At 31.4% G+C, this 26,853-nt stretch overlaps 2 protein-coding genes across 5 annotated transcripts; both read right to left on the bottom strand.

Annotated features, from left to right (window-relative positions):
* Positions 1-1,867: 1,867 nt before the first annotated feature.
* On the bottom strand, positions 1,868-10,425 carry LOC100797901 (13-hydroxylupanine O-tigloyltransferase). The gene is made up of 3 exons (XM_041010410.1): positions 9,979-10,425; positions 6,302-6,551; positions 1,868-1,956 (listed from the first exon to the last, which is right to left on the bottom strand). The coding sequence occupies exons 1-3, from the start codon at positions 10,423-10,425 to the stop codon at positions 1,868-1,870; spliced, it is 786 nt and encodes a 261-aa protein (XP_040866344.1).
* A 5,403-nt stretch (positions 10,426-15,828) lies between these two features.
* On the bottom strand, positions 15,829-21,126 carry CRK47 (cysteine-rich receptor-like protein kinase). Of its 4 annotated transcripts, XM_041010628.1 has the most exons (7): positions 19,340-21,126; positions 17,569-17,706; positions 17,341-17,462; positions 17,061-17,271; positions 16,685-16,922; positions 16,431-16,584; positions 15,829-16,294 (listed from the first exon to the last, which is right to left on the bottom strand). In XM_041010628.1, the coding sequence occupies exons 1-7, from the start codon at positions 20,937-20,939 to the stop codon at positions 15,962-15,964; spliced, it is 2,796 nt and encodes a 931-aa protein (XP_040866562.1). In that variant the 5' UTR covers positions 20,940-21,126; the 3' UTR covers positions 15,829-15,961. The 4 variants fall into 4 exon arrangements, with proteins under 4 accessions (XP_040866562.1, XP_040866561.1, XP_040866563.1 ...); XM_041010627.1 differs by having other exon boundaries at positions 15,830-16,294; positions 16,685-17,271; XM_041010630.1 differs by lacking the exon at positions 17,569-17,706 and having other exon boundaries at positions 15,836-16,294.
* Between the last annotated feature and the right edge of the window lie 5,727 nt (positions 21,127-26,853).

Here is a 26,853-nt window from a genome sequence, read left to right as displayed (position 1 = left end):
ATACAGATGGACAAATTTATCAGTGAGATGATTGACAACGTGATCATCTCTAATTACCAACATAAAGATATATTTGTCATATAATATTTTTTTTGATTTTTTATTGTTTCACTTTATTGACAAATACGTTCTTAAAAGATAAAAATATAAAATTTAGTCTATAAAAATATAAAAAATGTGACAAATATATATGTCACTATTATAAAATTAATTTTTTACAACGTTGATATTAGATAAGTCGATCAATCATCGTCTTAGAAAGATGAGTGCAAATACGTACAATTTTCTGTATGAATAGTCTTAACACTATTGCTTGCTTTTCTCTTCACCAAATAGTAGCCAAGAAAGATGAGTGCCATCGAAACAATTATAAGTACAATAAGCAAGATCATTATTCGCATCTGGCCTTTCCTTTTTTCTGCAAAACTATCAAACAAATGTTGTTCACATGGAAATGAAATCACACGGTTTGTTTAATGCCAAACAAATAACTCATACGAGTTGGGCATCAAAACCTCCATGCACGACACACTCTTTGTCACCCTTCAATAACTAATGAAGTTACAATACTTGAACTTTAATTCAATAATCTCTACAAACCCTACCAATATTAAGGAAAAAAGTTTTACAATATTTCTTTGGTATCGTCATGTCCCCTGAATAAACCCCTTTTCAGTTGACCTTTAAAAACCTTGTGGATTTTAGCACACACAATGAAATATCAAAACTTATCCTTAAATTTTGTTATGGGTATGCATAAGCAAACTCAAGGGTCACTGACTAAGAAAACAAGTTGTGTTTAAAAAAGCCCTCCCTATATTATACTCCTTTATGTTTTGGAGGTTCCCATAATTGATTTTATTTTGCAGTAACGTAGGCTTGTGTAGTAGACCTATTTGACGGAACATCGGAGAGATAAAAAGGGTAGAGTTGATACCTAATGTTACAACTGGGAGTTAGATGATAAAACCCCTTCAACTTATTCAATTTCCATGAATCTGGGAAGGTTCTGCAGTCAAGGGGTGACAATCATAGGAAGTGTATCCATGGTCGAGAAGAACGAGCAAGTGAAATAACGAACATAAGATATATATATATAGAGTTAGGGTTGTAGCCGTACTGTGCCTGAGTAGTTGTTGCCAGCACCAGGAAGCTAAAGAGGATTAAGAGGTAGTGAATCTTATAGCAGGAAGCCACGGATGTGTTTAATTAAGGACTTAATTATGGTTTCTGAACAATTCTTAATTTGTAGAATGACTTATAGTGTAACTTGGTGTTTGGTTAGCGAAATTAAGTCAATGACCAGTCGTATCAGGTCAACCAAAAAATAAATTATAAGGATTCATTGATGGTCAAAAAGTCTGTTCAAAATAAGTGGCTTAAGTGTATGTTGATGTTTTGCACTAATAAAATGGATTCTGATTGAGCAGTACGTGATGCTTCCTATAGTTTGGGTTGGAAAGGATTTCAAGTATATTATAAGATTAAAAACAAAAAAAGTAGAGTGAAAACAGTTATTGTTGGACAGATTTGAATAAACTTTTCCCGATAGCACTTAAAACACGACCAATATATTATGCTTTTTGAATGCATTTTGAATTCGTATACTAATTTAGAGCACTTAAAAAGCTAATTGCAACTTATTATTTCATCTATGACTTCAAAGCCAAAGATATCTCCCCCATGCTTTTGTTAGTATTATTTAAGATTAATTATATTTTTAATTTCTAAACTTTTTTAGAATCATGCTAATTTTTGGTTCCTAATAAAAACACTACTAGAAAAAAGATAATCTACATCGGTTATATGAGACCATCTACATTGATTTATAACCGTCGTCGTAAGAGATATTATCAAAAGTAGTTGTCTATTCTACGACAGTTGTCAAAGACCCTCTTAGAATGTCATGACTAAAACTAGCATGTTGAGGCTGAGACTCTACTTTAAATGCAGAACCTGGAGAGACATTTGATAAAGCTCTAAAGCTAGAGGGTGGTTAAAACCCTCCTATCGAGGTCACGCCGGAGCTTGCGACACACTATCGAGGTCACGACGAAGGGAACGAGGTGACAATGGAGCTTATGGCACGGGAGAGGGAACGAGGTGAAAATGCAAACACACATTCAGCAACAAGCTTAAGGTGTAGAACTCACGTTCAACAAGGTATGCACCTTTGAAAGTGAAAATAAATAAAATAAAAATGGTATGATTTCAAAGACAAGTGATATCCTCAATCGCAGTAATCTATATATGAACAAAGACGATTTTTATAAAATCACCTTCGTAACATACACATCAAAGGTGATTTTATAAAAATCATTGTTAAAGGCGTAATATAGTTGACATTAATTACAAAAATGCAATCACATCATTTACTACATCGACTTTTTAATAATCGATATAGATATTGCGATGTGGAAGGCTACTTTTGTAATAGTGAAGTTTGATCAATTAAAATTGTTCTTTAACTTCGTCTGTAATTTTAGTCCATGTTAATTTTTGTCTTTTAAATGAGAATGTAAAATTAATTTTATTATTATTTTAGTACATTTGTAATGATTCATTTTCTGGCTCGGTGAAGTTTTTTATTAAGTATTAAATAATTTTTAGCAGTTGATAATTGTCTGCAGAGTTCACTCCAACCTTTCTTTTTCTTTGTGTGCATCTCAGTTCTTCATCACCATCATTGACTACCTTCTCTTCTCGGCTCCGTCCATTAACATGTTCCATTTTTCAATTCAAAGCTATTTTCTTGTTCTAGTCAAGCCAGTTTACAAAAGCCCTATTTTAATTTCACTATTCATCATCACTCAAACAACCACCACAAGCACCCTTTGTTAAGTATATAGTGCCATGCACAAACAGGGAGAGACACAATAATCCCACAAAAGCATAAAACCCCAATCCCCTACACAAACATTAGAACACAATCTTAACATAAAACTTGAACACTCACCACTACAAGGAACAAATTTAACATCGATATTCTAGCTAGAAGGCTTTTTACATTTTACATTGAAATTGTTGGTTGAGCGTGATTATCATTCTTCCATCCGTGAAAAACAGAATTATTAGTCTCCACCTATGGGTTAAGGGATACTTTTGGTATAAAAAAAAGAAAAAGAAATACTAGGTATACTACTCGTGGCGAGGTTGTGAGGCACACGGGTGCACCTATCCTTATATTCGTGCAATATCAGCTATGCAACTCAATCGTCCAAGCCAAGCTCTAGAAAGTTTTCCATGGATTGAATTTGTTGATTGATTGTGACTATTGTGCTTCCATCCATGTCCAAAGTAATTATGTCTCACAAATTAAGTAAATTAATATTGAAACACAGTGCCAGCTTTGAACGAGATACACGCTCCACAGTCTGCACCTCTTGGCATCAATTATCCATCAAAGACGATAAAATAAACCTACACTCATGCTCGGCCAATGAGAGTTATCTTATGACACATATGCTAATGGTTTACTAAAACATGCTATTAATCAAATAAAAAGTAACGAAGATGTATGCACACGGTGACAAAGTATGATCCATCTACTTCGTAAGCCCATCACATATTAACCCAAGACGTACATATTAATGGTCGTATATAAAAGTTAGTAAATGAGCAATTTAAAAATCATCTTGTGGCCATTAAGATTGTCACTATAAATAGGAAAAAGTTTAATTTTCCTGGCCATGAAATGGGTTTTATCAGCGTTCAATATAAATGTCGGTAATAGTTTTACCGACTTTGGATACATTAGCGAATAGCGATTACAACTTATCGGTCATTTGTATGGCTGGTAAAGGTTATATTAATGGCCGGTAAAAATGAATTTTGGTGTAATGTACTGAGAAGAAAAGACGCGTAGAGTGGGGAGAGGTGCAATTCTAATTCAAAGAGGAAGATAGTGAATAACATTGAAGAGCAGCTAGAGCAAGGGGGAGCTTCACGTTAGTGAAGATGGCACCTCAAATGGTATACAGATATTTGTGAAAAAGGGAAGATGTGGGAAGGTGAAGATGATGGTTGTTGATGTTTTGGCTTATGGGCTTCAATTGGGTCTTAGGTGAAGACCAAGGTGGTAGTGATTTTGTTTTTGTTTTTTTTTTTTTTTTGTGGTTTGTGGTTTTCATGTTTATTCATTAATGTGTTATTATTTTGTCTTCATTATACTCATATTTATTCATTCATGTATCTGCATCTAGAGATTCAGGAGTTCAAAATAGAGTATAAGTTACTATTACTGTGCATTATATTCTGTAATGAGAAGAATGACAACAAAGCACAACATATATTTTTAGAATGGAGGGTTGAGAAAAGTTTACCAGTTAGTAGATTGAAGCTTCCTAGAGAGTAATATTGAATTAAGGTGAGGCTTGATGCTGAGCATATGTAACTCCCTCCTCTTTAGTTCTGTTTTTCTCTCTCAATCTTCTTTCTATTCTTTGCTTGTTTTCTGATTCTTTTGAAGATTTCTCTATTTTCCTCCAAACTAAAAAGATCTAATCTCTCGGAAAATTATTGAGCATGTTTATATATCGAGATTGAGTCAAACTCTGGATAATGCGAAATATATAGTGTGGTTGGCAAGGGTGGAGCAGAAAATTGCAAAAATTGGAAACAGTGCTGGGTGTTTCATGCATTTTGGTTTTCAATGTAGAGAAGTTGATCGAGAGTTGAGACAAAGGTCATGTTTGTACCAGAGATGCTATCTTATAGCAATGCCTTTTCTTTTCTCTTAATTTCTCTTTCTTGTACCCCACAATTGCAGTGCCATAACAAACATGGCATATAGACAAGCCTAAAAGTAGTGGAACTTGATTTTCGACTCCACCAACACGTTAACGTATATCCCAATTAAACTATAATATCCTTGTGCCCAAAATTAACGTGATGATAATTGTCCCCGTTCAATTGTAAAACATCTTTGCAAATCTATAAGGGTCTAGTCATTAGAAAAATTTGAACACCCCATCCCCATTCCAGCAGGTCGTAACACACATACTTATCAAACCAAAACCTAGCCTGTTACCAATTTCGGGCCACCTACATCTTCTGCCACCCACCACATGAACTAAAGACTGATTTTATTTCCCATATGATATCAGAGCATGTCTTGGGATTTAACATCCAACTAAAGAGGATAATAAACACCACTATTACTAATTTCCACTGTCAGAAAAAAGTATTTATTGATTCAATTATTTAGTCAATGTCTCTCCTACTTGCTGAGAAAATCGGAGAATTCTGATCCTACCAGATTAGTCAGACCACATTGAAAAGTAGCTTGTTTTCTTTTGCAAACCACATTGTGTGAACCGTAAGAAATTTAATTGTGCATCATTGTGTATTACCAACACAAAATTACTTGCCAAATTCTATATAAAGACAAATGTTTGGTACTTTACACACACTTCATTATTTTTCTTTGTGCTAAATTTAGAAAAGAGGGTATTCTATCTAAATCTAACTTCTAGAGAAAAAAATGTACTATCCTAGGAACACCTTTCTCCCACATCTTTTTTGAAGAATTCAGTTGAAGCTCCCTTATGCTGGGACATAATTACCTAGTGTTTTTTTTTATCGGCAAAAAAGATAAGAAATATATTGATTAATGGTAGAGGTACCAAGAACCCATATACAAAATGAAAGCGTAAAAACCTTCCTACGCCTATACACAGATTTCCTTGGTTATTTCCTATTTATGTTTAATAACAAAATAAAAGATAACCAAATATCCAATTATGTAAAGTTTGTGCTATTTGAATAAAAATTCTTGTTGAAAATGATCTTCCTACTGGGTTATTTTTTTTAAAATAAAAAACACTAAAAACATTGAATGTGTCAAAAAAAAAAAACATAAGCAAACTTTTCAAAGATTAAAATAAGTATTTCGTATATATTGCATCTAAACAGAGAATAATTTTTACGTACCAATGATCTTTTTTGTTACTAAAAAGACTTAAGGTTGTTTTTTTCGTTTCCTTAAAAGTTAGGAATTTGCATTGAGTTCCTAAAATAATTTTCACTCATTTTTTGTCCTTTTATACATTTAAGCAGTTGCCAGATGCTGTATGCTTCCCCTACGCGCGCACACTACCCTCTAAAACGGTCAAGCCACCACCGCATCATTGCAAACTCACCTACGTAAATCCGTCCGTGCCTTAGAAATTAACATGATTCTATTTTATAACTATGCAATAAAATTGCATTTGTGTTGTTATTTTTTTTAATATTTTTCAATGAACAATGAAAATATTGTATAACTATATAACATTAAAAGATGAAAAATAGAAGAAGGAACGTTGATGGGATATGAAGATGCTTCTTGAATCAGGTGGTAGTTGCTGGTATTCTTGATGGATGCATGTGATTCTTGGTGGTTCTCTAGCACATAGAATCTCCCTGTGCCAGCCAGGGAGAATAGAAGGCTTTGGTGCACCGTGTGCTATTTCTGATAACGCCTTCAGAAATTGGCAAATTCCACTTCCATCACATATAGTATGATTCATTCGGAGTGCAAAGATGAAACCACCACACTTGAGACGTGTTACCTATTGTTAACTTATTGGTAAGTATACCAGTTTAGTCATAAATAGTAAAGTATTCGGGAGTCAGAGTGTAAAATCTACATAGACTTTATTTATATTTAGATTAAAGCAAATCCAATTTATAAGCAAGAGATAAGAAATTTTAAATAAAAGATGAAGATAATAGGAGATAAAAGATTTAAATTAAAAGATGATAAAGATAAAGATAAGATAAGATAAGAAAAGTAGTAGATAACAGGAGTAAAAGATTAGGATAAAGATATGAAGAAAAGATAAAATATGATAATGTTGGGACCCAACTTGTCTTGTCTGTCTAAGATGTATGAATTTATGATTTTTTTTTATCAAATTAATCAGATTTGTTCTACCCACATCTATCAATTTACTTGTCCCTGATGCATCACGATAACAAGCCTATTTTACCTATCTATCTCCCAAATGCATTTGCAAAGACTCAATAAATAAAATGTATGAAGTTGTACTTCTAGATGTTTGCTTTCATGCATGGACATAATGCAATCACTCTATGTCTAGCAATGATTTTATTATGATATATTTTATTCTTGTTCTATTAGAAGTTACCCTCTTCCGAGGGTCTAACCCCTAGAATTGATGTATGCATATTCTCTTTAAATCTTATTAGACGTTACCCTCTTCCGAGCATCTAATCCCTAAAAGAATATAAAGAGATGAATAATACAAGATAAAAGCAAAAAAGATAATAGAATAGAAAACACATTGTATTACATTGATAAATAGTGAGTACATCATAGCTTTTAGGCCTCCTAGACCCTAATCAGGGGTTTAACCACTCATGGAAATAGCTAATAAAAGGGTTTTCCCTAAGGGATAGACCAAGTGTGTGTGGGTTCTGTGTTTTCTTCTTGGCTTGACTCTCTATTTATAGCGGTCGAAGTGGACTTGGGCTTGATGCAAAAAATCTTTCTTGTTTATCTTTTTTATATCTATTAGATCTTTTAATCTTTTCATATCTGTATAGATAAAAAAATAACTGATAAATAAATATCTTTAAGCTAGAGATAAGAAAGTTATCAATTCCTATCATTTAAGCAAAAAATAATTACTAAATAATTATCTTTAAGTCATAGATAAGAAAATTATCAATTCATATCATTTAAGTAAAAAATAATTGCTAAATAAATATTTTTAAAGATATTTTTAATATATTTTTATTACCAAAATAGCTCATATTTAGCCGTTATCAAAATCTTCCAAATTAAAACTTTGTTTGCTCCAAGCAAATCAAAATAAGAGCAACACTTCCAATGGCTGCACTTCCTTAGATTCTTTCAACTGGTCCTTTCTGCATTTGTCATAATCTCACAATGGAAACATAAATAACATCAAAATGAAATTGGTTAGTATCGGAAATCAATCAAGTTGGCTTGCCTTACTTTCCTCACAAGGTTAATGTTTCTCTCTGTCCACGAGTGTATGAGGTGAGTGTTTGAAATTTATACGACCTCTAATTAAGAATTTCAAATTTTACACTTCATCTCAATTAAAGTTATTCTTATTTACATTTGGTGAACCACTAAAGACTTTTCCTGACTTGTAATGAGACCTCGCTAAACAAGAAATCATTATTTTTCTGATATTTCAAAAATTAGGGTTATAAGAAGGTATGCATCCTTAGAAAAACTTTCACTTAGATAACTTCTAAATAATTATCAATTCTTATCATTTAAATAAAAAAATAACTGTTAAATAATTATCTTTAAGTCATACATAAAAAAATTATCAATTCATATCATTTAAGCAAAAGATAACTGCTAAATAAATATTTTTAAATATATTTTCAATATATTTTTATTATCAAAATTGTTATCACACTATATATATATATATATATATATACACGGAATCTAAAAAAGTGAGTGTTTAACACACTTTGATTGCTTTATTTACTATTTCTTTTATAAGGTAGTATTTGATGATTTTTTTTGACAATGATAGTTGAGAGTGCTCTATGAAAGTCCTTAGAAAATTCGCTTTACTTGTTTTCTTAACAGACTTTCGAAAAAGATAAAAAGAAATAAAAAAAGGTTAATTATAATTTTAAACGTTTTACAAATTTTACTTATACTCTCTAAACAATTTATTAAGAAATTTTGATGTTTAAATTTTTTCTCTATTAACAATTTTAACTTATATTGTCAAATATCAAGTTAACTAATTATATAATAGTGAAGTTGATAAGTTAATTATTTTTCACATCATCGTTAAGAAGTATAACATATAGACACATGTATTTTATTTTATAAATTATATTTGTAATTTCTCATATGTTTAGTCACTTGATGATCATAAACTATTTGATAAGAGATTAAAAATATATTTTATAAGAAAAAAAAAATTATACTATGAGACTTTTTGGCAAATTGACAAGTCGTATCATGAGAAAAAAAAATAGATAAAGAAATTAGGTGTTTTAAAAAGATAGTGTTCAATTTTTCGGGGGAAGGGTTGTGTTAAAGATTCGACACATTAATATAATAATATTATGATAACAAAAAGAGAATTTAAAATAGTTTATTACTTTTTGCTATTAGTCGTTGTTTATATTCTTTCTTTAATTAGGATTAAGTAAAAAAATATTATTTATTAGTTGACAAAAATTATTGAACATTAAGATTTCTTTAATTTAATATAATTCTTGTTTAAGAAAAATTAATCTATTAATGCATATATTTTAAACTATTAACAATAATTATTATACTAACATTTAATTTATTAATAATATCTACATATGACAGTGTTCTATATAAATGAAAATGTAATTAATGGTATACCATATAATATAATTAATATAAATGTTTTATATTGTAAATTAATTATAATATTTTATTGTGATGATAACATTATTTATTCTTGTAAAATAATATTTTGAAAACCACATTTAAAATATTTTTTAATTGGACAACAATTTAAAAGTATTACACTATCAAATTAAAAAACTTAATATAAATTCATATTATTTGCATTAATAAATTATATTTTGTTAGTGAAAGACAATGTTAACTTAATGTTAATACTTATTAATTTTTTAAAAATTATAGTGATTAGTTATTAGGCAACTTTTTTTGTAAAATTTTTAGTATATAAACTAGTATTGTGACCATAGTTTCGTGAGAAATATATACATTTGCACCTAAAATATGAATTTGAGGAATTTGATCCATGATTCATTTGCAAATTTAGCAAATGAGTTTGGCATAATTTTATGATTTTCCTGTTCATTACTTCTTCTTGTTTCAAATTAAAATTAATTAAAACCCTTTTGAGGGTTTTTTTCTCTAAAAAATATTAATAATTTTTTTTAAAAAAAATCTCTCAAGCATGTATATATTCTATTAATGATATGAAATGAAAACATATTTCAATGTATAAAATGCATGTCTAAGATAACCTGTATAAGCAGCAGTGGGGTGTCAATCATTCCATCTGAACCAGGAACATTGTAGAGGAGCTCATCAAAGCAAGGGAATGGAGGCATAAAATTATTACCAAACTGCTCAATTGTCACATCTGCATCAGCCTCAATGAACATGACACCTTCTCCATTACAATCCACCATTAGTTTGCCATCAGGACCCTCCCTAAGCCTTCCCGCGAAGGGATAGTAAAACACAAGTGTTTTGGATAGTGCTTCTCTAATGACTTCAACAGGGTCTTTCCCTTCCATTGAAGGCTGGTAAGGAAAGAATAGCACCAGTGGAAGTTGGTAACGAAGGCCATTTTGGTCATCTATGTCAGATAATAGCTTAACTTCACGGGGAGTGGGGTTGGCTGGGGCTACTAGCTCTGGTGGGTGCCTCCTCACTATAAACCCTAGAGACGAAGTTTGGAGAACCATTTTGTATGGGAAGGAGTAATAAAAAAAGGAGAAAGAGTAGGTAGTGTATGAGCAATAGTTGAGTTTGGAGCTTGTATTTATAGTGGGAACAATGGACACGGACGTTGAAAGTGCAAGAAGTGCTTTTGCTAGGATTTATTTTTACATACAAAACAGAACCATGTATTTGACTTGTGATTTGATTATAGATGCCTTTTTTATTTTTTCTGGTGTCTCGATGAGAGAGTTTCAGTTAATTTGTTTTTCCTTTTACGTTGAAAAGCTAATTAATTAACTAGCTCGATCGTGAGCATTATTATATATAATACTTAAATATTTGTGATTCCATGTTATCCTTACATCAACTGGTAAAGATTACTAAATAACCGGCCTGCCTATTATTTTATGTTATAGCAAGTTGATTATTGACAAGATTTATGTATATTAATTGTAAATAGGTTGGCCTTAAGGGTAATTTACACAAGGTGTACTGCATAGGCATAAGTAGTTTTTTTTTTTTTTGAAAGGTGCATAGGGATAAGTAGTTAAGAAGGTAGGGTATATACCTAGATAGGTAAAAGGATGTAATTAACATGGGTTTTAAGAAGCTTATAGAAAAATAGGAAATGGGAAAACAATACTTCATTTTGGTTTGATAAATGGGAAGGTGAGACAAGTTTGAAGATTGCTTTATGATAATTGCTAAATAATTATGAATCAATAGTAGAAAATTAGTCAAATTGTGGCTTAAAAATTATTATTTAGCAGTTATTTGTGATTAAAAGTTAGAAAATTAATTAAGTTGAATTTTTGGCCGCAGATATGAAAACTGAAGGTACAACAAGTAAAAAGACAACAGAAATTGAAGAAAAAGAAGGAAATATGAAGCAAGTCTAGCCTAACACGCGCTTAGCGCGCGACACGTGCTAAGCATGCAAAGCAACACAGGCGCTAAGTGAGGCGTTAAACTCGAAGATGCAAATTCATTATGCGCCCTAAGCGCGAGGCACGCGCTAAGCGCGCGATCCAACAGAAGCACACGCTAAACCTGCAACAGGCACTAAGCGCACGATCTGAATGCGCTAAGCGCCCGGTGTCGCGCTAAGCGTGCCTTTGAAGGCCAAAAGCCCATTTCTGCTCCTATAAATAGAGATCCAAGCTAAGGGAGAATGTACACCTTGCCTTAGAGCACTTCTCTCAGCATTCTAAGCCTGAGCTCTCCCTTTTCTCTTTACATTCTTTGTTTTTATTACCCATTCTTTCTTTCACCCCCAATTGTAAAGCCCTCAATGGCCATGAGCGGCTAATCCCCTAGCTAGGGCCTGACAGGACTAAAACGCCAACGATGTATGGTGTACTTTAAGAGTTATCAATGCAAAGAGGATTCATTCCAGGTTTTTATATTCTAATTCTTTCCTTTTTATCTTGCATTTATGTCTTGAATTTCTTTTGGGTTTTATTCGCTCGGGAGAGGTTATTTCTTAATAAGGGTTTAAGAATTAATGCATGCACCAGTTTTAGGGGTTATACGCTTGGGAAAGGGTAACACCTAATAGAACACATTAAGAAAAGGATCGTCGGGTTATCATTGCTAGGCATAGAATGATGGCTGATAACTGCTAAATAATTGTATTTTGATAGTAGAAAATTAATTAAATATTGGCTTGAAATTAATTATTTAGCAGTTATTTGTGATTAAAAGTTAGAAAATTAATTAAATTGAATTTTTGGGTGCAGATATAAAAATTGGAGGTGTAACAAACAAAAAAGGCAGAAAAATTGAAGAAAAGAAGAAAATTTGAAGAATGTCCAACCCAATGCGCGCGCTCAGCGCGTGTCACGGGCTAAGCGGGCCAGGAAGTACACGCGCTAAGCGCGCCTACGAAGGCCCAAAGCCCACTTCAGCAGCTATAAATAGAGAGTCAGTCCAAGGGACATGACACAACCACCACCCCCTCTCCTAGGAGTTTCATTTACTCCCTTTCTTTCACCCCCTTCTCGTTGTAAAACCCTCATGATCATGAGTGGCTAATCCCCTAGCTAGGGCCTGGCAGGCCTAAAAAGCCAATGATGTATGAAACATTTCAAGAGTTATCAATAAAAAGGGGAATTCCCTCCAGGTTCTTTACTTATTTACCATTCTTTTTTTTTACATCCTGTATCTCTGAACTTGCTTTCTGTTAGGGTTTAGTCCACTCGGAAGAGGGTAAAGCCTAATTAGGGGTAAGGAATGAATACTTGAATCTGTTTTAAGGGTTAGGCCACTCGGTAGAGGGTAACGCTTAAGAGAACACTAAAAGGAGGAAAGGCTTGTCATCATGAGGCATCAGGGGCAAGTAGATGGATAGATGTGAGACAGAATTAGTTCATTGGTATTGATAACAGACAAATCCAAAATCCATATATCTAGGTTAATTAGACTTGTCAGGTTTTAGCAATTTTAATATATAGATTTTATTTCCTATTTTGATGGTTGGTTTTTCTTAGAAGTAGTTATTCCTTATTTTACTGTTGGGTTTAGGAGTAAGTATTTAGATTTAGTAGATTTAGATTTTATTTATTTGAATTTCGTAGAAGTAGTTATCTTTATTGCAATTTAAATATTTTATCTTCTATTTTGATCTTTCAATCTTTTATCTTATCTTATCTATTATCTTTTTCTTTTATCTTCTAATTTTATCTTTAAATATCTTATATTTTCTTTTATCTTCTAATTTTATTTTTAAATATCTTATCTTTTCTTTACCTTATCTTCTATCTTTCTTTATCTTTTATTTAAAATTCTTATCTCTTGCTTTTAATTTGGGGTTTGCAGTAATTTAAGTACAAACAAAGTCCATGTGGATTCGACACTCGGACTTCCGAGAACTTTACTACTTGTGACGATTTGGTACACTTGCCAACGAGTTAACAAGTTTTTGGCGCCGTTGGCCCAATGCCCATACATTTAGCAACATCTAGAATTTAACCTTAATGCATTTTAATTATTGAATCTTCACAAAGACATTTGGAAGATAGGTAGTTAAAATAGGCTTGTCATCGTGAGGCATCACGGACAAGTAAAACTAATAGATGTGGGTAGAACTAATAAAATTGCATTGGTAATGAACATCATAATTACATGCATCGTAGGCCAATTGAGTTTGTCCGGTCTTGACATTTCCATTAATTATCTTTCTAAACTATTTGATCTAGTAGTAGCAATCTATTCTTGCGCCTATTCCTGATTTTACTATTTACTTCTTACTTACAAATTGAAGAGTATTCGATAAAGTGTAATAAAATCTCTGTAGAAACGATACTCGGACTTCCGAGAATTACTACTTAGAGCAATTTGGTATACTTGCCAAACACCTCAACACTTTAGGAGGCTATTTCAAACTTCAGCAAATAAGGATGCTAGGGTGAGTGATACTATTACGGAGTCTTGGATGAATGGAGTTTGGGAATGGAAGTTATGTTGGCAGAAATTTGAGTTATATAACCTTAAAAAGAACTAAGCAAAATTAAAATTGCACATTGAGCGTAAAATATGAAGTCTCAAGCTGAATTTGCAACTTAGTCATGAATCTTAGCCTTGAATCTAAGAGTTATAAACAAATCACTCATTAAAATTGAGCTCCACTGGAGAATCTTAGTCATGAATATTCAGTTGTATTTTGTAGGAGCTTCACAATGTTCCTTTGCTGCTATTTTCCTTTTTCTTTTTTTGTGTGTGGAGGCAAGTTTGGTTTATTGTTGTTATTATTATTATTATTACTTGCTTGGTTATCACATATTATTTTTATTTTAAATTGAAAATACATATATTTTTTTTCTTCTAAATAAACTGAACAAATTCTTTATATAGTCAACTGTTGTAAAGTGTAAACTAATCAAATACCTTCTGATGTCACTTCTTACGGCTCAAAAGTACATGTGTTTAGAATGGCGGGAAAAAAAACCTTGTTAAGTGTTATATTAACAAAGTACTTGAAGCTTCTCATTTTTAATGAAAAGTGATTAACTTATATTGTGATATGGAATAAAATATTCAAAATATTCATCAAACTTTTTTTTGGTGAATCAGAGATATTCATCATTTGTTCCCTGTGGTAACTGACTAACTGGATTCGTGAACTATGGTCAATAAATAGACTAAACTGCAAGCTATAGTGGTCAAAGTTTCATGATTATCATATCAATAGTTTATTTGTAACTATTTAATATCTTTATGAAAATGCCTTTAAAAAAATATCTTTATGAAATGATACTCACTTTGGAATGTTTCTGTGATTGAATACATTTTGAATATGACTTTTGTTTTGGGGGGATTTGACTAAAACACTAATAAATAGCTTGATGACTTAAAAACCCATGTTTGTAAATTGCACATGCAAAGAGAACTTTTCAAAGTGAAATCTGAATTAGGAAGAGTCGATTTATTGATTTAGCTTATTTAAAAAAAAAGTGGTCGTTTATGCTAGCCAAGTTGATGATTGAGCTCTTAAAAACACACAAGTATTTTTCTACATATACTGGTTAGGGAAGCTTAATTATGGAGCAACTTGAAACTTTATTTTGTTTATGTTTTCAATATTACTATTATTTATCAGGTATATGAACCAAGACTGGATGATCCAATTTCAAGAACATTTGAGCAGTGTTCTTCAGATACATTGCAGATAGATGGTGCATGGCATCTCCAATTTGCTATGTGTACCTATATAGATCTGGGGCAGAGGAAGGTTGGGAGCCTGAGAGTGTGAAAATCTATGGCTACAACTCAGAGCCTATTACTTTCGATTTCAACACCTCCATCCCCAATGGCACGTGGTATGGTTATAATCTGTGCGAGACTCCTTCTTCTTCACACCAACTATTCCCTCAGAAATGGCTCATGAGTTTGGTTCTAGGCTTTTTTCTTAGTTTTTTGCTGTAATAATGTTATGCACTTAACTTAATCACACATAGCAATACACCTTTTGCATATAGCCGTGAAAGGTGAAACTTAGTAGTATAACTATATGCTGAAAGTAGGGACGGACATGAGATGTGTAAGGTCAAAGTCAGTTACTTTGTGACTTGGATTTTATGCTTTGTGGGAGTTATGTTAAATTTAAGTTAATGAAAGGAGAAATTCTAGTAATATATTCTAATGCATTTCTTAATTTTAGAGAAAGTGGTATATGTATTTATAGTATAAAAGTTTTCTACATTATCATCTAATAATTAATTATTAACAATAAGTTTGATGACTTTTATAATAAAACTTAATAACTATGTATTGTTAATTAATCAATTAAAAATTATTATTAGTATGATGTGTAAGAAAACTAAAAGTCATAGGAAATATTTTCATCAAATTTGCATTTTGGTATGTTTAACGGTAATAGTTATAGGTCACAAAGAATAAAGATATTTCAGACCGTGACCAACTGATCCTTGGCATGAAAATTGGAATCATACTGACATTATAGATATCCATTATATTAAAGCTTTTCAAGTTTGATACAATCATTAAGACTAACACTCATTACTAGATCTAAACAACAACACTTAAAGGGAAAATAATTTACTATCGAGGAAGAAATTGACTTATAGACATTTCATTAATAGAGAATAAAGTGGAAGCATTGATATTGTGACTTGAACTTGATTCTTGTGCAAATGCTTTAGGATCCTTTCTACCATGTAAGAAAAGGGCAGGTTCTTGAGGACGTGGCAATTCAATTAAATGACTACTAAGATAAGAAAGAATTGCAACCATTGTGGGTCTGTCATCAGGATTTTGTTGAACACATAATAAACCAATTTGAATGCATTTAATAACTTCAATTTCAGAATAATTTTCATTAATACTTGCGTCTAGTATGCTTAAGGGTGTTTGATCCCTCCATTGTCTCCAAACCTGTAACAATTTGTCAAATTAAAAATTCAAGTTTGTACACGTCTTTGCAATTAAATCAATTTGATTTACCATTGAAATTGAAACATATGAGCAATAATGCACAGGAACCAAATAGTTAGAAGATTATCATACTCACACAACTCAAGAGGCCATCAGCAACACGATGTGGTTCATATAAGCCTAAATTCTTTTTTCCTGAAATAATCTCTAGAACCATCACTCCAAAACTAAAAACATCTGATTTTTCTGAAAATTGTCCAAGCATTGCATATTCTGGAGACATATAACCACTGTAAAATACAACAAAAATAATGTTCATATAGACAAAATAAACTATGTGAAGAAGCAAGAAATGTGAAAGGATAAGGAATAATATTATTCCAAACTTACTATGTTCCAACAATTCTATTTGTACTTCCTTGGTCTTGATTTATTTCAACAATTCTAGCCAAACCAAAATCTGAAATTTTTGGAATCATATTTTCATCTAATAAAACATTACTAGGTTTGAGATCACGGTGTATGATTTTGAGTCGAGATAATTCATGCAAGTAATAAGTTCCTCGGGCAATTCCTCCTATAATGTTATAGCGTTCAAACCAACTTAACATCTTTGCTCGTTGAGGATCTGCTTGTTTAACATTGAAATGTGAGTGTGAGATGTTTTTTTTAATTTGATCATTAAGTTGAATTAAATAATATATATGTATATATGTGTATATAAACATTAAATAATTTAGGAGTTTAAGGGTGGCAAGGGTCAAACCAAATAAAAAATAATCAAGACTCTTGTTTGGCACATATTCGTAGATAAGTATTTTTTCAAGTTCTTCAAGACAAAATCCGATGAATGTCACAAGATTTCTGTGTTGAAGTTTGGCTATTAATAAAACCTCATTCTTAAACTCATTTGCGCCTTGCTTAGAACTTTTTGAGAGTCTTTTTACAGCTATTTGTCGTCCATCAAAAAGAATGCCCTGGAAATCAAATCATTATTTATGTGAAAAACAAGAACAAAAAAGCAAGTATATGCCACATTTTCTCACCTTGTAAACTTCTCCAAACCCGCCTTTGCCGATCCTATTATCATTTGAAAAGTTGCTGGTTGCTGCTTCAATTGCAGCCAAACTAAATTGCAATGGCTCTAAAGTGACACCTTCAGGACCAACTGAATCAAATATATATAATAGAATTTTAATTAAGTTTCTAAATACCTTGAAACTTAAAAAAGGCATAGGTTTAACATGTTTTTTTTTTCTTTCTATAATACTTACAATTTTCTCTAAGAATAGTCTTAACACTCTTTCTTGCTTTTCTCTTTACCAAATAATAGCCAAGAAAGAAGAGCGTCACAGAAACAATTGTGGGTACAATAATGAAAATTTTTGTTCGCAATCGGACTTTTCTTTTTTCTGCAAAACAGTCAACATATTGCTCACATATAGTAGTATACAATAGGCAACTTCATAATATGAGAAGTACTAGTGGTTTGCTTCCTCCAAATAGTATGCCTCGTTCTAGTCCATGTTAAACTTTAGGAATTTGTAAGTAGATACTTTTGGCCAAGCTAATTAAGGGCGGTGCTAAATAATCAGTCATTGAACCATTCAAATTATATTTTAAGGTAGAATGACATACAACATTGATTTGCTTGATCATTCTAAATTTTAATGTTATATTTATTTTGTAAATTAATGATCAAACTCATCATCAACATCCAATCAAAATAATCTACTTTTCCTCTTCCTTTTTTTTTTTTTACCTTCTTCTTATCATATCAATAAAGATTGTGTCCAAATGGTTTATGCTAAATCACTTCAAATCATTTTAGAGTATTAGATTGATGCAAGAAGGACTTTAAATTAACAATGCTAATCTCAACTTAAAACACATAAAAGATAGAAAAAAATCTACATGAATAAAAGATGTGATTAGATTGACAAAATTTCTTCATAAAAAGAATTTGTGAATATAAATTAACAATGGATCATGAAGAAGCATACAAATGAACTTGACATTATACTTTAACTCAAAATCTTAATACTTAAATTTATGAATATTTTTTTTATTTATATAGTGTTCTAACTTTTTTATTTCTACTCTGACGTGACACTTTATCTTACATTTATACTCTAACATACACTCTATTAGTCTTGATATAGTTATATATGATTCATATTTGATGATATAAAGTATAAAACAAAAAAAGGCATAAGTGGAAGTTGAGTGCATCTTCAAACTCAATGGTAAATGGCTAGAAAAACAAGTCATGTATAGAAAGCCTTCCCTGGATTCCTCTAAGTTTTTGAGGTTCAAATATAGATGCTCTTAAATCACATTGCAAGATTGCAAACACAACTTTTCTTTTTCCAACAAATGACCCTTGAACTTTGTATATACACTTCAACTTCCACTTTGATCTTTTATTCTATCTTTGATACGCAATTGTCCATTATCGTTGCCTTTGTGTTGTTCGATCTTCTTGGAGATGTAATATTGTAGATCGATTCTAGGGATGTTTTTTTGGAATAGAATGAAAGAAGAGGGAAGCAGGTGATCGTTGTAAAGATGGTTGTTATGACTAGTTTTCCGTGTGTGGGCTAACACAAGAGCCACCAGGACACCATTAGTTGACTGGGGTTGACACTTGAACTAACTTCGTTTTTTGTTACACTTAAACTAACTAGATCAATGATTTTAAATTTTAATAATAAGTTTATAGATTTGGTTTATTTGTTGTTTCTTTTCGAGCTGTCCATGTGGGCTATTTATTCAAAATGACATCCCATAACAATTATATTAATATTTAATGGTGAATCTATTTCAGAAAAAATGATGTCGTCTCAAAAAGATAGCACATGTCAGCTTGAAAAGTAGCAATAGGAAACCAAGTCGTAACTAAAACAGTGATATGCTATGATTGTACTACAAGTGTAGTGGCAGAAAGCAAATTTCTATCTCCCGGAAATTAACCAAAAAAGACTACTACTTAAACTAAAGAGACTAAGGAAAATAAGATAAACAAATATTACTTGTCAACTTTACCTTGAAGGCCTGGTGTAGAAGGATTACCCGCCATTGGCGATGGAGTTTCTTCACCACTACCCGGTATTGGCGACGGAGTTTCTTCACCTCTACCCCCGTAAAATGGGAACAATTCAAACCTGAGATTGCAGCTCGGATATAGAACTCTTCCCCCTACGCTTCCCAAGCGGAACCATGGAATTTTTTCATTTATATCTTTCAGACAGTTCTGACAACCCTTACTAGACAAATCCTGCGTGCATTGAACAAGAGTATACAGAGTTTGCGAATCAGTCAATTTTAATGATTTGGTAACGTATTTGTCAGTGGCATCCCCTGCGTCTTTCGCCAGCTTAACTATGGTATCTGATAATGTAAAAGTGAAGTAGTCTTGCCCGGGGATGATGCTGGTGGAGGAACTGGTAAGATTCAGCATGTCAAAATTTGGACTTTCTTCCACTTCTGAGAAGAAATTCCGATTGGAATATCGAAGCATGCAGTGGCTGTACCAAATGATTCCCTCTTGAAGTGAATTGCAAACTGAGGATATTCGGTGGGTTGCGTTCAGGACGCATTGTTGGCAGAGTTGAGAGGGAAGATCGCCTCGGCACATGAAGAGGCCATACACAGTTTCTACGTTGTCCTTGTAATATTTCTTCCCATTTGTGGCATTGGAAGCTAAGTAAGAGAGAAGGTTACTGAGATAAATTTGGAAAGTGCTGTAAGCAGTTACATTGGTTGGGCAACTGTGGTTTAGATAAGTTGGATCTTCTGAAATTTGTGAATCTGCATCGGGAAAATTTGTTGCAGGAACCCACGCTGGTGGTATAGTTGTATTTGTGGAGCGGTAGAAAGGGTACAATTCATACCTAACATTACAACTGGGGTATAGAACACTCGCTCCCTGCTTTCCTTCACAGCACCATGAAAGGTCTCCTATAACTTTACTGAGACAGCTTCTGCAATCAAGGGGTGACAAATCTGGAGTGCACTGAGCAAGACAATAAAGGCTCTGAAATTCAGATATGGTTGTTTGCCTTGTGGCAAACTTCTTGTCATCCTTAGCAGCTTCATCTGCAGTTATGTTCATTACAGAAAACATTGAACGCATGAAACTTTCCTGGTTTGAGATATTTGTAGCATTCGTGAAGGCAAGTGCAGGCCTAGTGTCCACGGTGGAGAAGAAGGAGCGGTTGGAATAACGAACCGTGCACTCATCGTACCAAATCACAGCTTCAATGGACAGTGAGCACAGTGAGCTTAGTTGCTGGGTTGCATTTTGGACGCAATGTTGACAAAGCTGAGGAGGAACGTCACCCCTGCACATGAAGAGTCCGAAGACAGAGGGGTTTAGTGCAGGGACTGTGGTGTTGTAGAATCCGTTGTCGCCGGGGGCGTTTGATGACAAGGAAGAGAGGAGGCTCCTGACGTTAAATTGGAAGGCACTGTTAGCGGTAGTGTTGCCATCGTAGCAGTAAAGGGATAGAAAGAGAGCGGTGGATCTTTCATCCTGTGCGTCAGTAGTTGCAAAATTGAGGAAGCTAACAAAGAGGAAGAGGAAGAGAATCTTGTAGGAAGCCATGGATGCTATTGGTTTATGGTTTGTAAACAACTCCATCATCGTTTCCTTTATGATGGTATAGTATAAAGACTTGTTCAGTTTGCAAAGTCAATGATTATGCAAGTCAAGAGAAAACAAGAGATAGAAAATAATTAATGAACGGATGACAAAGTTTGGCATCGAATATTCTCTTTGAATTAATGGGTTACTATTCAATATCAATTAATTCCTTTGCATCAATTGAGTGTTTGCTAATGAAATGGATCGGAGCAGGAATGTTTCGTTGAAATTACGCACCCAAGTTAATAGGTTTCCGACAAATAAATTAACATCATAGAGACCTCGTTGTTGAAACATAAACAAATTTTTTATTTACTAAAAGAAAATATTTTTAAAAAAATTCAAGGATTAATTTAATAATGAATTATCTATCGTATTTTTTACACCTCTGAAACATAAATTTGAATTTTTTTTATTTTTTAGGGATTAATGACACCAAAATGAGTATCTAGCCTACCTCAAACATTAAAAAAACACTAGGAAAATAAGATATTACCTTATGACTGACATGTAACCACCGTAAATTAAAAAAAATAACAAATAGTTAATTTAACAGAAAAAAAAATTATGTGAAGAAGTAAGAAATTAAATAATATTATTTGTCCTCTATTGGTTTGATTTATTTCAATAATTCTAGTCAAATCAAAATCTCAAATTTTGGAATCATATTTTCATCTAATAAAATGTTATTAGATTTGAGATTACCATGTAGGACTTTAAATCATGATAATTCATGTAGATGATAATTTTTTAATCAGTTTCTCCTATAATGTTATAATGTTATAACGTTTAAACTAGTTTAACAATTTTGATCATTGAAAATCTGCATGTTTAAATGAGAAATGTAAGTGAAAATGTTTTGAAATCCATTAGTTTTGTTCAATTAAATTTATGTGCTGTGTAATGCATGAATCAAAATCAAATAACTTGTTTAAGGGTGATAAATGTCAAATCAAATAAAAGATAGTCAAAGTTTTTGTTTGACACATATTCATAAATATGTATTTTTTTTTCATCTTTTTATACAAAAACCAATGAATGTCACAAGATTTCTATGTTAAACTTTGCTATCCATAAAACTTCATTCTTGAAACTCATTTGCACCTTTCTTTGAGCCTTTTGATAGTGTCTTTACTGTTATTTGTAGTCCATCAAGAAGAATGTCCTTCAAACCAACTTAACATCTTTGTCACTAGAATCAGCGTTTTCTAAGTCGATTGATTAGAAACTTTTAAGATGGTTTTTAATCGTCTTAGAAAGACATGTCATAAAATAACATGACTTATACTACGACAGTTGTTGAACCGTCTTAAAAATGTGACTATTCTAAGACAGTTATAAAATAACCGATTTAGAATGGTAGTTCTACGAAGGTGGTTTTTGCACACAACCCGTCTTAGTATATTCTACTTCCTAAGACGGTCTTTTCTTTAACCGATTTAGAATGTTAGAGATACTAAAATGGTTAAGGAGACAATCGTCTTAGTTTGTCTGCTTCATAGTTGTGAATCTAATACGGTTATTAGAATGACTGTCTTAGAATGGTTGACAAACTAAGACGGTCTTTCGTTAACCGACTTAGATTTGATTTTTTTTTATTGGTGCTATTTTATTATATTTTTTTTGTTTTTTTGTGGGTTTGTTTTTTCGTACTGTCTAGTAGCTTTAAGCAACAAATTAGTATACATTGATGGAAACCAAAAATCTAAATAATTATTTTCAATAATTATAAAATCATTTAATTACTTATTACAACAATTTATATAATAAATGAGACAAATGTCAAGTATGAAAAAATTAATATATATATATATATATATATATATATATATATATATATATATATATATATATATATATATATATATATATATATATATATATATATATTCATAAGCCACAAGTAGGAATGTCATAGCAAACTAAAATTGTCTTTTTGGGAGGGGAAGAAACTTAGTTTACAAGATAGTTGTTCTATATACACAATAAAAGGAAATGAAGTTAAAACACCTTCATACACATGAAGCCCATTGGCACATTGAGTTCTCCAGCCCTTTGGAAAATTTCCTTCCCAACTTTATTTGTCATATGCAAGAATAAAATAGTAAGACACAAACCTTGTAACGAATTTTGCTGAAATCTAGTGTTATTCCAATTTAGTAGTGTTTCTTGCTAAACATATTTATAGCCTTTGTTAGGGATATCCTGTTTTAATCATTCATAGATTGGTTAATAATATAATTATGATTTACTTCAAAAGTTTAGCTGAAAACATAACGATCTTCCCTTGCTTGATATCCTTCCATCTACCCTTAACCACAAGAAATTAAAATAACAACTTCCAATCTCTCAGCCAAACAATTAAGCCAGTCCTATAAACTTTCTTCCTAGTATATAACACTGGTGGTTGGATACATTGTAGCACATGTTGCTATATCGCAATCTAACATGAACAAGTTAAATGCTAGAAAGGAATATGTATTGACACTAATTCAATCGATATGGTGCTAAACTAAATTTAGAAGGTCCTTGCAATAAATGGGATATGGGACAATCATTCAAAAAAATTGAAATTCATTTTGATATAAAATAATAAGGAATGAGGCAGAAAGCATTAGATGGTGTCTCAACTTCATTTTTATATTTCATAATGAATGTATTTAATTTTAGGCATTTTTATAATTTAGACATTAGATGGTGTCTCAGTAGGTTTTATCTTCTCTAATCTTAGACTAGCATCTTTGAAATCAAGAACTACCAAAACTAGTGCAGCTGAAATAGCAGTCTATGACATATGGAGGTCCATAAATATTAGGCAATGTTTGATTCGGTTAACTAACCAAAAAACCCCAAAGAGATATGATAAACAGATAAGATAAACATTCAGTTAACTAAGAAAAAAACCCAAAGAGATATGATAAACAGATAAGATAAACAAAAACGGAAAAAACATACGATAAATTATTTGGACGCAACAGCAAATGATATTTCCTTCTTCGGAATCTTGACTTACTTTCTTTAGCATTATGTAGCAATTATTAATTATTAATTTAGCTATAAATTTACAAGTCTTCTAGTGATACCCAGGCAGGCCCCATTCTCTAATTTAACAAAAGTGGACCTACCCACCTTCCCCATTTTCTAATTAAATAACCACAAATAATCTTATAAAATCGGCATAACTAATTTGTGGACCCTTTGTCCTTATGTAATCTCGTTACTCATAAGAAAATTAATTTAGAAGTTCGAAAGAAAACACAATCATGTTATTGTTTAGTGACCCAAATTATGCAAGATTAAACCACATGCATGCTGCTTGTTATGAATTCAGGACCTTGAACATTGACAACTTTTGATGGACGAAAGAGGGGCTGCGATGATATAAAAAGCTATGCTAAGAGGGAGATTTTTTTGGTTTAGAATAAAATGTTTGTACGTTTTTTTTTATCTTGATTTGATTGAGATTTAATAATTAGAAATTTGTATTAGCTGATGTTTAGCTACAGATAAATTTATATTTGATTGAATTTTAATTGTTTCACCCTTAGGCTATGCTAAGAGGGAGATTTTTTTGATATCAAAAGCTATGCTAAGAGGGAGATTTTTTTGGTTTAGAATAAAATGTTTGTACGTTTTTTTTTATCTTGATTTGATTGAGATTTAATAATTAGAAATTTGTATTAGCTGATGTTTAGCTACAGATAAATTTATATTTGATTGAATTTTAATTGTTTCACCCTTAGGCTATGCTAAGAGGGAGATTTTTTTGATATAAAAAGCTATGCTAAGAGGGAGATTTTTTTGGTTTAGAATAAAATGTTTGTACGTTTTTTTTATCTTGATTTGATTGAGATTTAATAATTAGAAATTTGTATTAGCTGATGTTTAGCTACAGATAAATTTATATTTGATTGAATTTTAATTGTTTCACCCTTTGGCTATAATGTACTCTTTTAATACTAGATAAATGATAAAAATGCATTATTCAATTCAACACACTTTCTTTATTAATGATCGAAATTCACATCTAAATAAAAGTGCAATTAATCCTACTTTCTATTTATCCTTCAAATATTAAATGAAGAGAATATTAGAAAAATAAATATATTTAATAACTTGAAAATATAATAAACATTTAATACTTTCTTCATTTAGCAAGAACATTAATAAAAAATGTTATTATAAGAGAATTTAGATTTTTTTTTTACTGAGCCTTTAATATATTTGTATATAAACATTAAGTAATTAAGGAGTTTAAGGGTGGCAAGTGTCAAACCAAATAAAAAATAATCAAGACTTTTGTTTGACACATATTCTTAGATAAGTATTTTTTTAAGTTCTTCAAGACAAAATTTGATGAATGTCACAAGATTTCTATGTTGAAGTTTGGCTATTAATAAAACTTTATTCTTAAACTCATTTGCGCCTTGCTTAGAACTTTTTGAGTTTTTTTACAGCTATTTGTCGTCCATCAGAAAGATTGCCCTGGAAATCAAATCATTATTTATTTCAAAAACAAGAACAAAAAAGCAAGTATATGCCACATTTTATCACCTTGTAAACTTCTCCAAACCCGCCTTTGCCAATCCTATTATCATTTGAAAAGTTGTTGGTTGCTGCTTCAATTACAGCCAAACTAAATTGCAATGGCTCTAAAGTGACACTTTCATCACCAACTGAATCAAATATATATAATAGAGTTTTAATTAAGTTTCTAAATACCTTAAAATTTAATTAAAAAAGGCATAGGTTTAACATGTTTTTTTTTTCTTTCAATAATACTTACAATTGTCTCTAAGAATACTTTTAAGACTCTTTCTTGCTTTTCTCTTTACCAAATAATAGCCAAGAAAAAAGAGCGTCACAGAAACAATTGTGGGTACAATAATGAAAATTATTGTTCGCAATCGGACTTTTCTTTTACCTGCAAAACAGTCAACATATTGCTCACATATAGTAGTATATAATAGACAACTTCATAATATGAGAAGTACTAGTGGTTTGCTTCCTCCAAATAGTATGCCTCGTTCTAGTCCATCTTACACTAGGAATTTGTAAGTAGTTACTTTGGCCAAGCTAATTAAGGGCAGTGCTAAATAATCAATTATTGAACCATTCAAACTAAATTTGAACGTAGAATGACATATAACATTGATTTGCTTGATCATTCTAAATTTTAATGTTATATTTATTTTGTAAATTAACGATCAAACTCATCATCAACATCCAATCAAAATAATCTACTTTTCCTCTTCCTTTTTTTTTTTTTTTTTACCTTCTTCTTATCATATCAATAAAGATTGTGTCCTAATGGTTTGTGCTAAATCACTTCAAATCATTTTAAGGGTGGATAAGTAAAAGTGTAAAATATAAAAAAATAGTGAGCTAAAAAGTTTAGAGTATTAGATTGATGCAAGAAGGACTTTAAATTAACAATGCTAATCTCAACTTAAAACACATAAAAGATAGAAAAAAATTACATGAATAAAAGATGTGGTTAGATTGACAAAATTTCTTCACAAAAAGAATTTATGAATATAAATTAATAATAGATCATAAAGAATCATACAACTGAACTTGATATTATATTTTAACTTAAAACTTTAAGACTTATGTTTATGAGTATTTTTTTCAGTTATATAATATTCTAACTTTTTCATTTTTACTCGACGTAATACTTTATCTCACATTTATACTCCAACCTACTCTATTAGTCTTGATATAGTTATATATAGTTCATATTTGCTGACAAAATTATAAAACAAAAAAAGGCATAAGTGGAAATTGAGTGCATCTTCCGTAACATCCCATTTTCGTATGCTAATTTAAAAAAATAATTTTTATTTATAAATAAATAGAGTTTGAGAAAAATGATGAGATTCTATAAATAAATAAATAAGGAGATATAATTATT

Source organism: Glycine max, chromosome 16 (genome assembly GCF_000004515.6).
Source record: "Glycine max cultivar Williams 82 chromosome 16, Glycine_max_v4.0, whole genome shotgun sequence".
NCBI lineage: Eukaryota > Viridiplantae > Streptophyta > Magnoliopsida > Fabales > Fabaceae > Glycine > Glycine max.
This window is presented reverse-complemented; position numbering and strand designations above follow the sequence as displayed.

Excerpts from the sequence above, each read along its gene's own strand:
- LOC100797901 (XM_041010410.1), bottom strand. The coding sequence starts at position 10,425 with ATGGTTCTCCAAACTTCGTCTCTAGGGTTTATAGTGAGGAGGCACCCA. Across the intron at positions 6,552-9,978 it reads CCCCACTGCTGCTTATACAG|GTAACACGTCTCAAGTGTGG; the intron begins GTTATCTTAGAC and ends AGTTAACAATAG. Across the intron at positions 1,957-6,301 it reads CATCTTCATATCCCATCAAC|GTTCTGCATTTAAAGTAGAG; the intron begins GTTCCTTCTTCT and ends ATGTCTCTCCAG.
- CRK47 (XM_041010627.1), bottom strand. The coding sequence starts at position 20,939 with ATGATGGAGTTGTTTACAAACCATAAACCAATAGCATCCATGGCTTCC. Across the intron at positions 17,707-19,339 it reads TTCTACACCAGGCCTTCAAG|AAAAAAGAAAAGTCCGATTG; the intron begins GTAAAGTTGACA and ends ACTGTTTTGCAG. Across the intron at positions 16,585-16,684 it reads AATAGAATTGTTGGAACATA|TGGTTATATGTCTCCAGAAT; the intron begins GTAAGTTTGGAA and ends TGTATTTTACAG.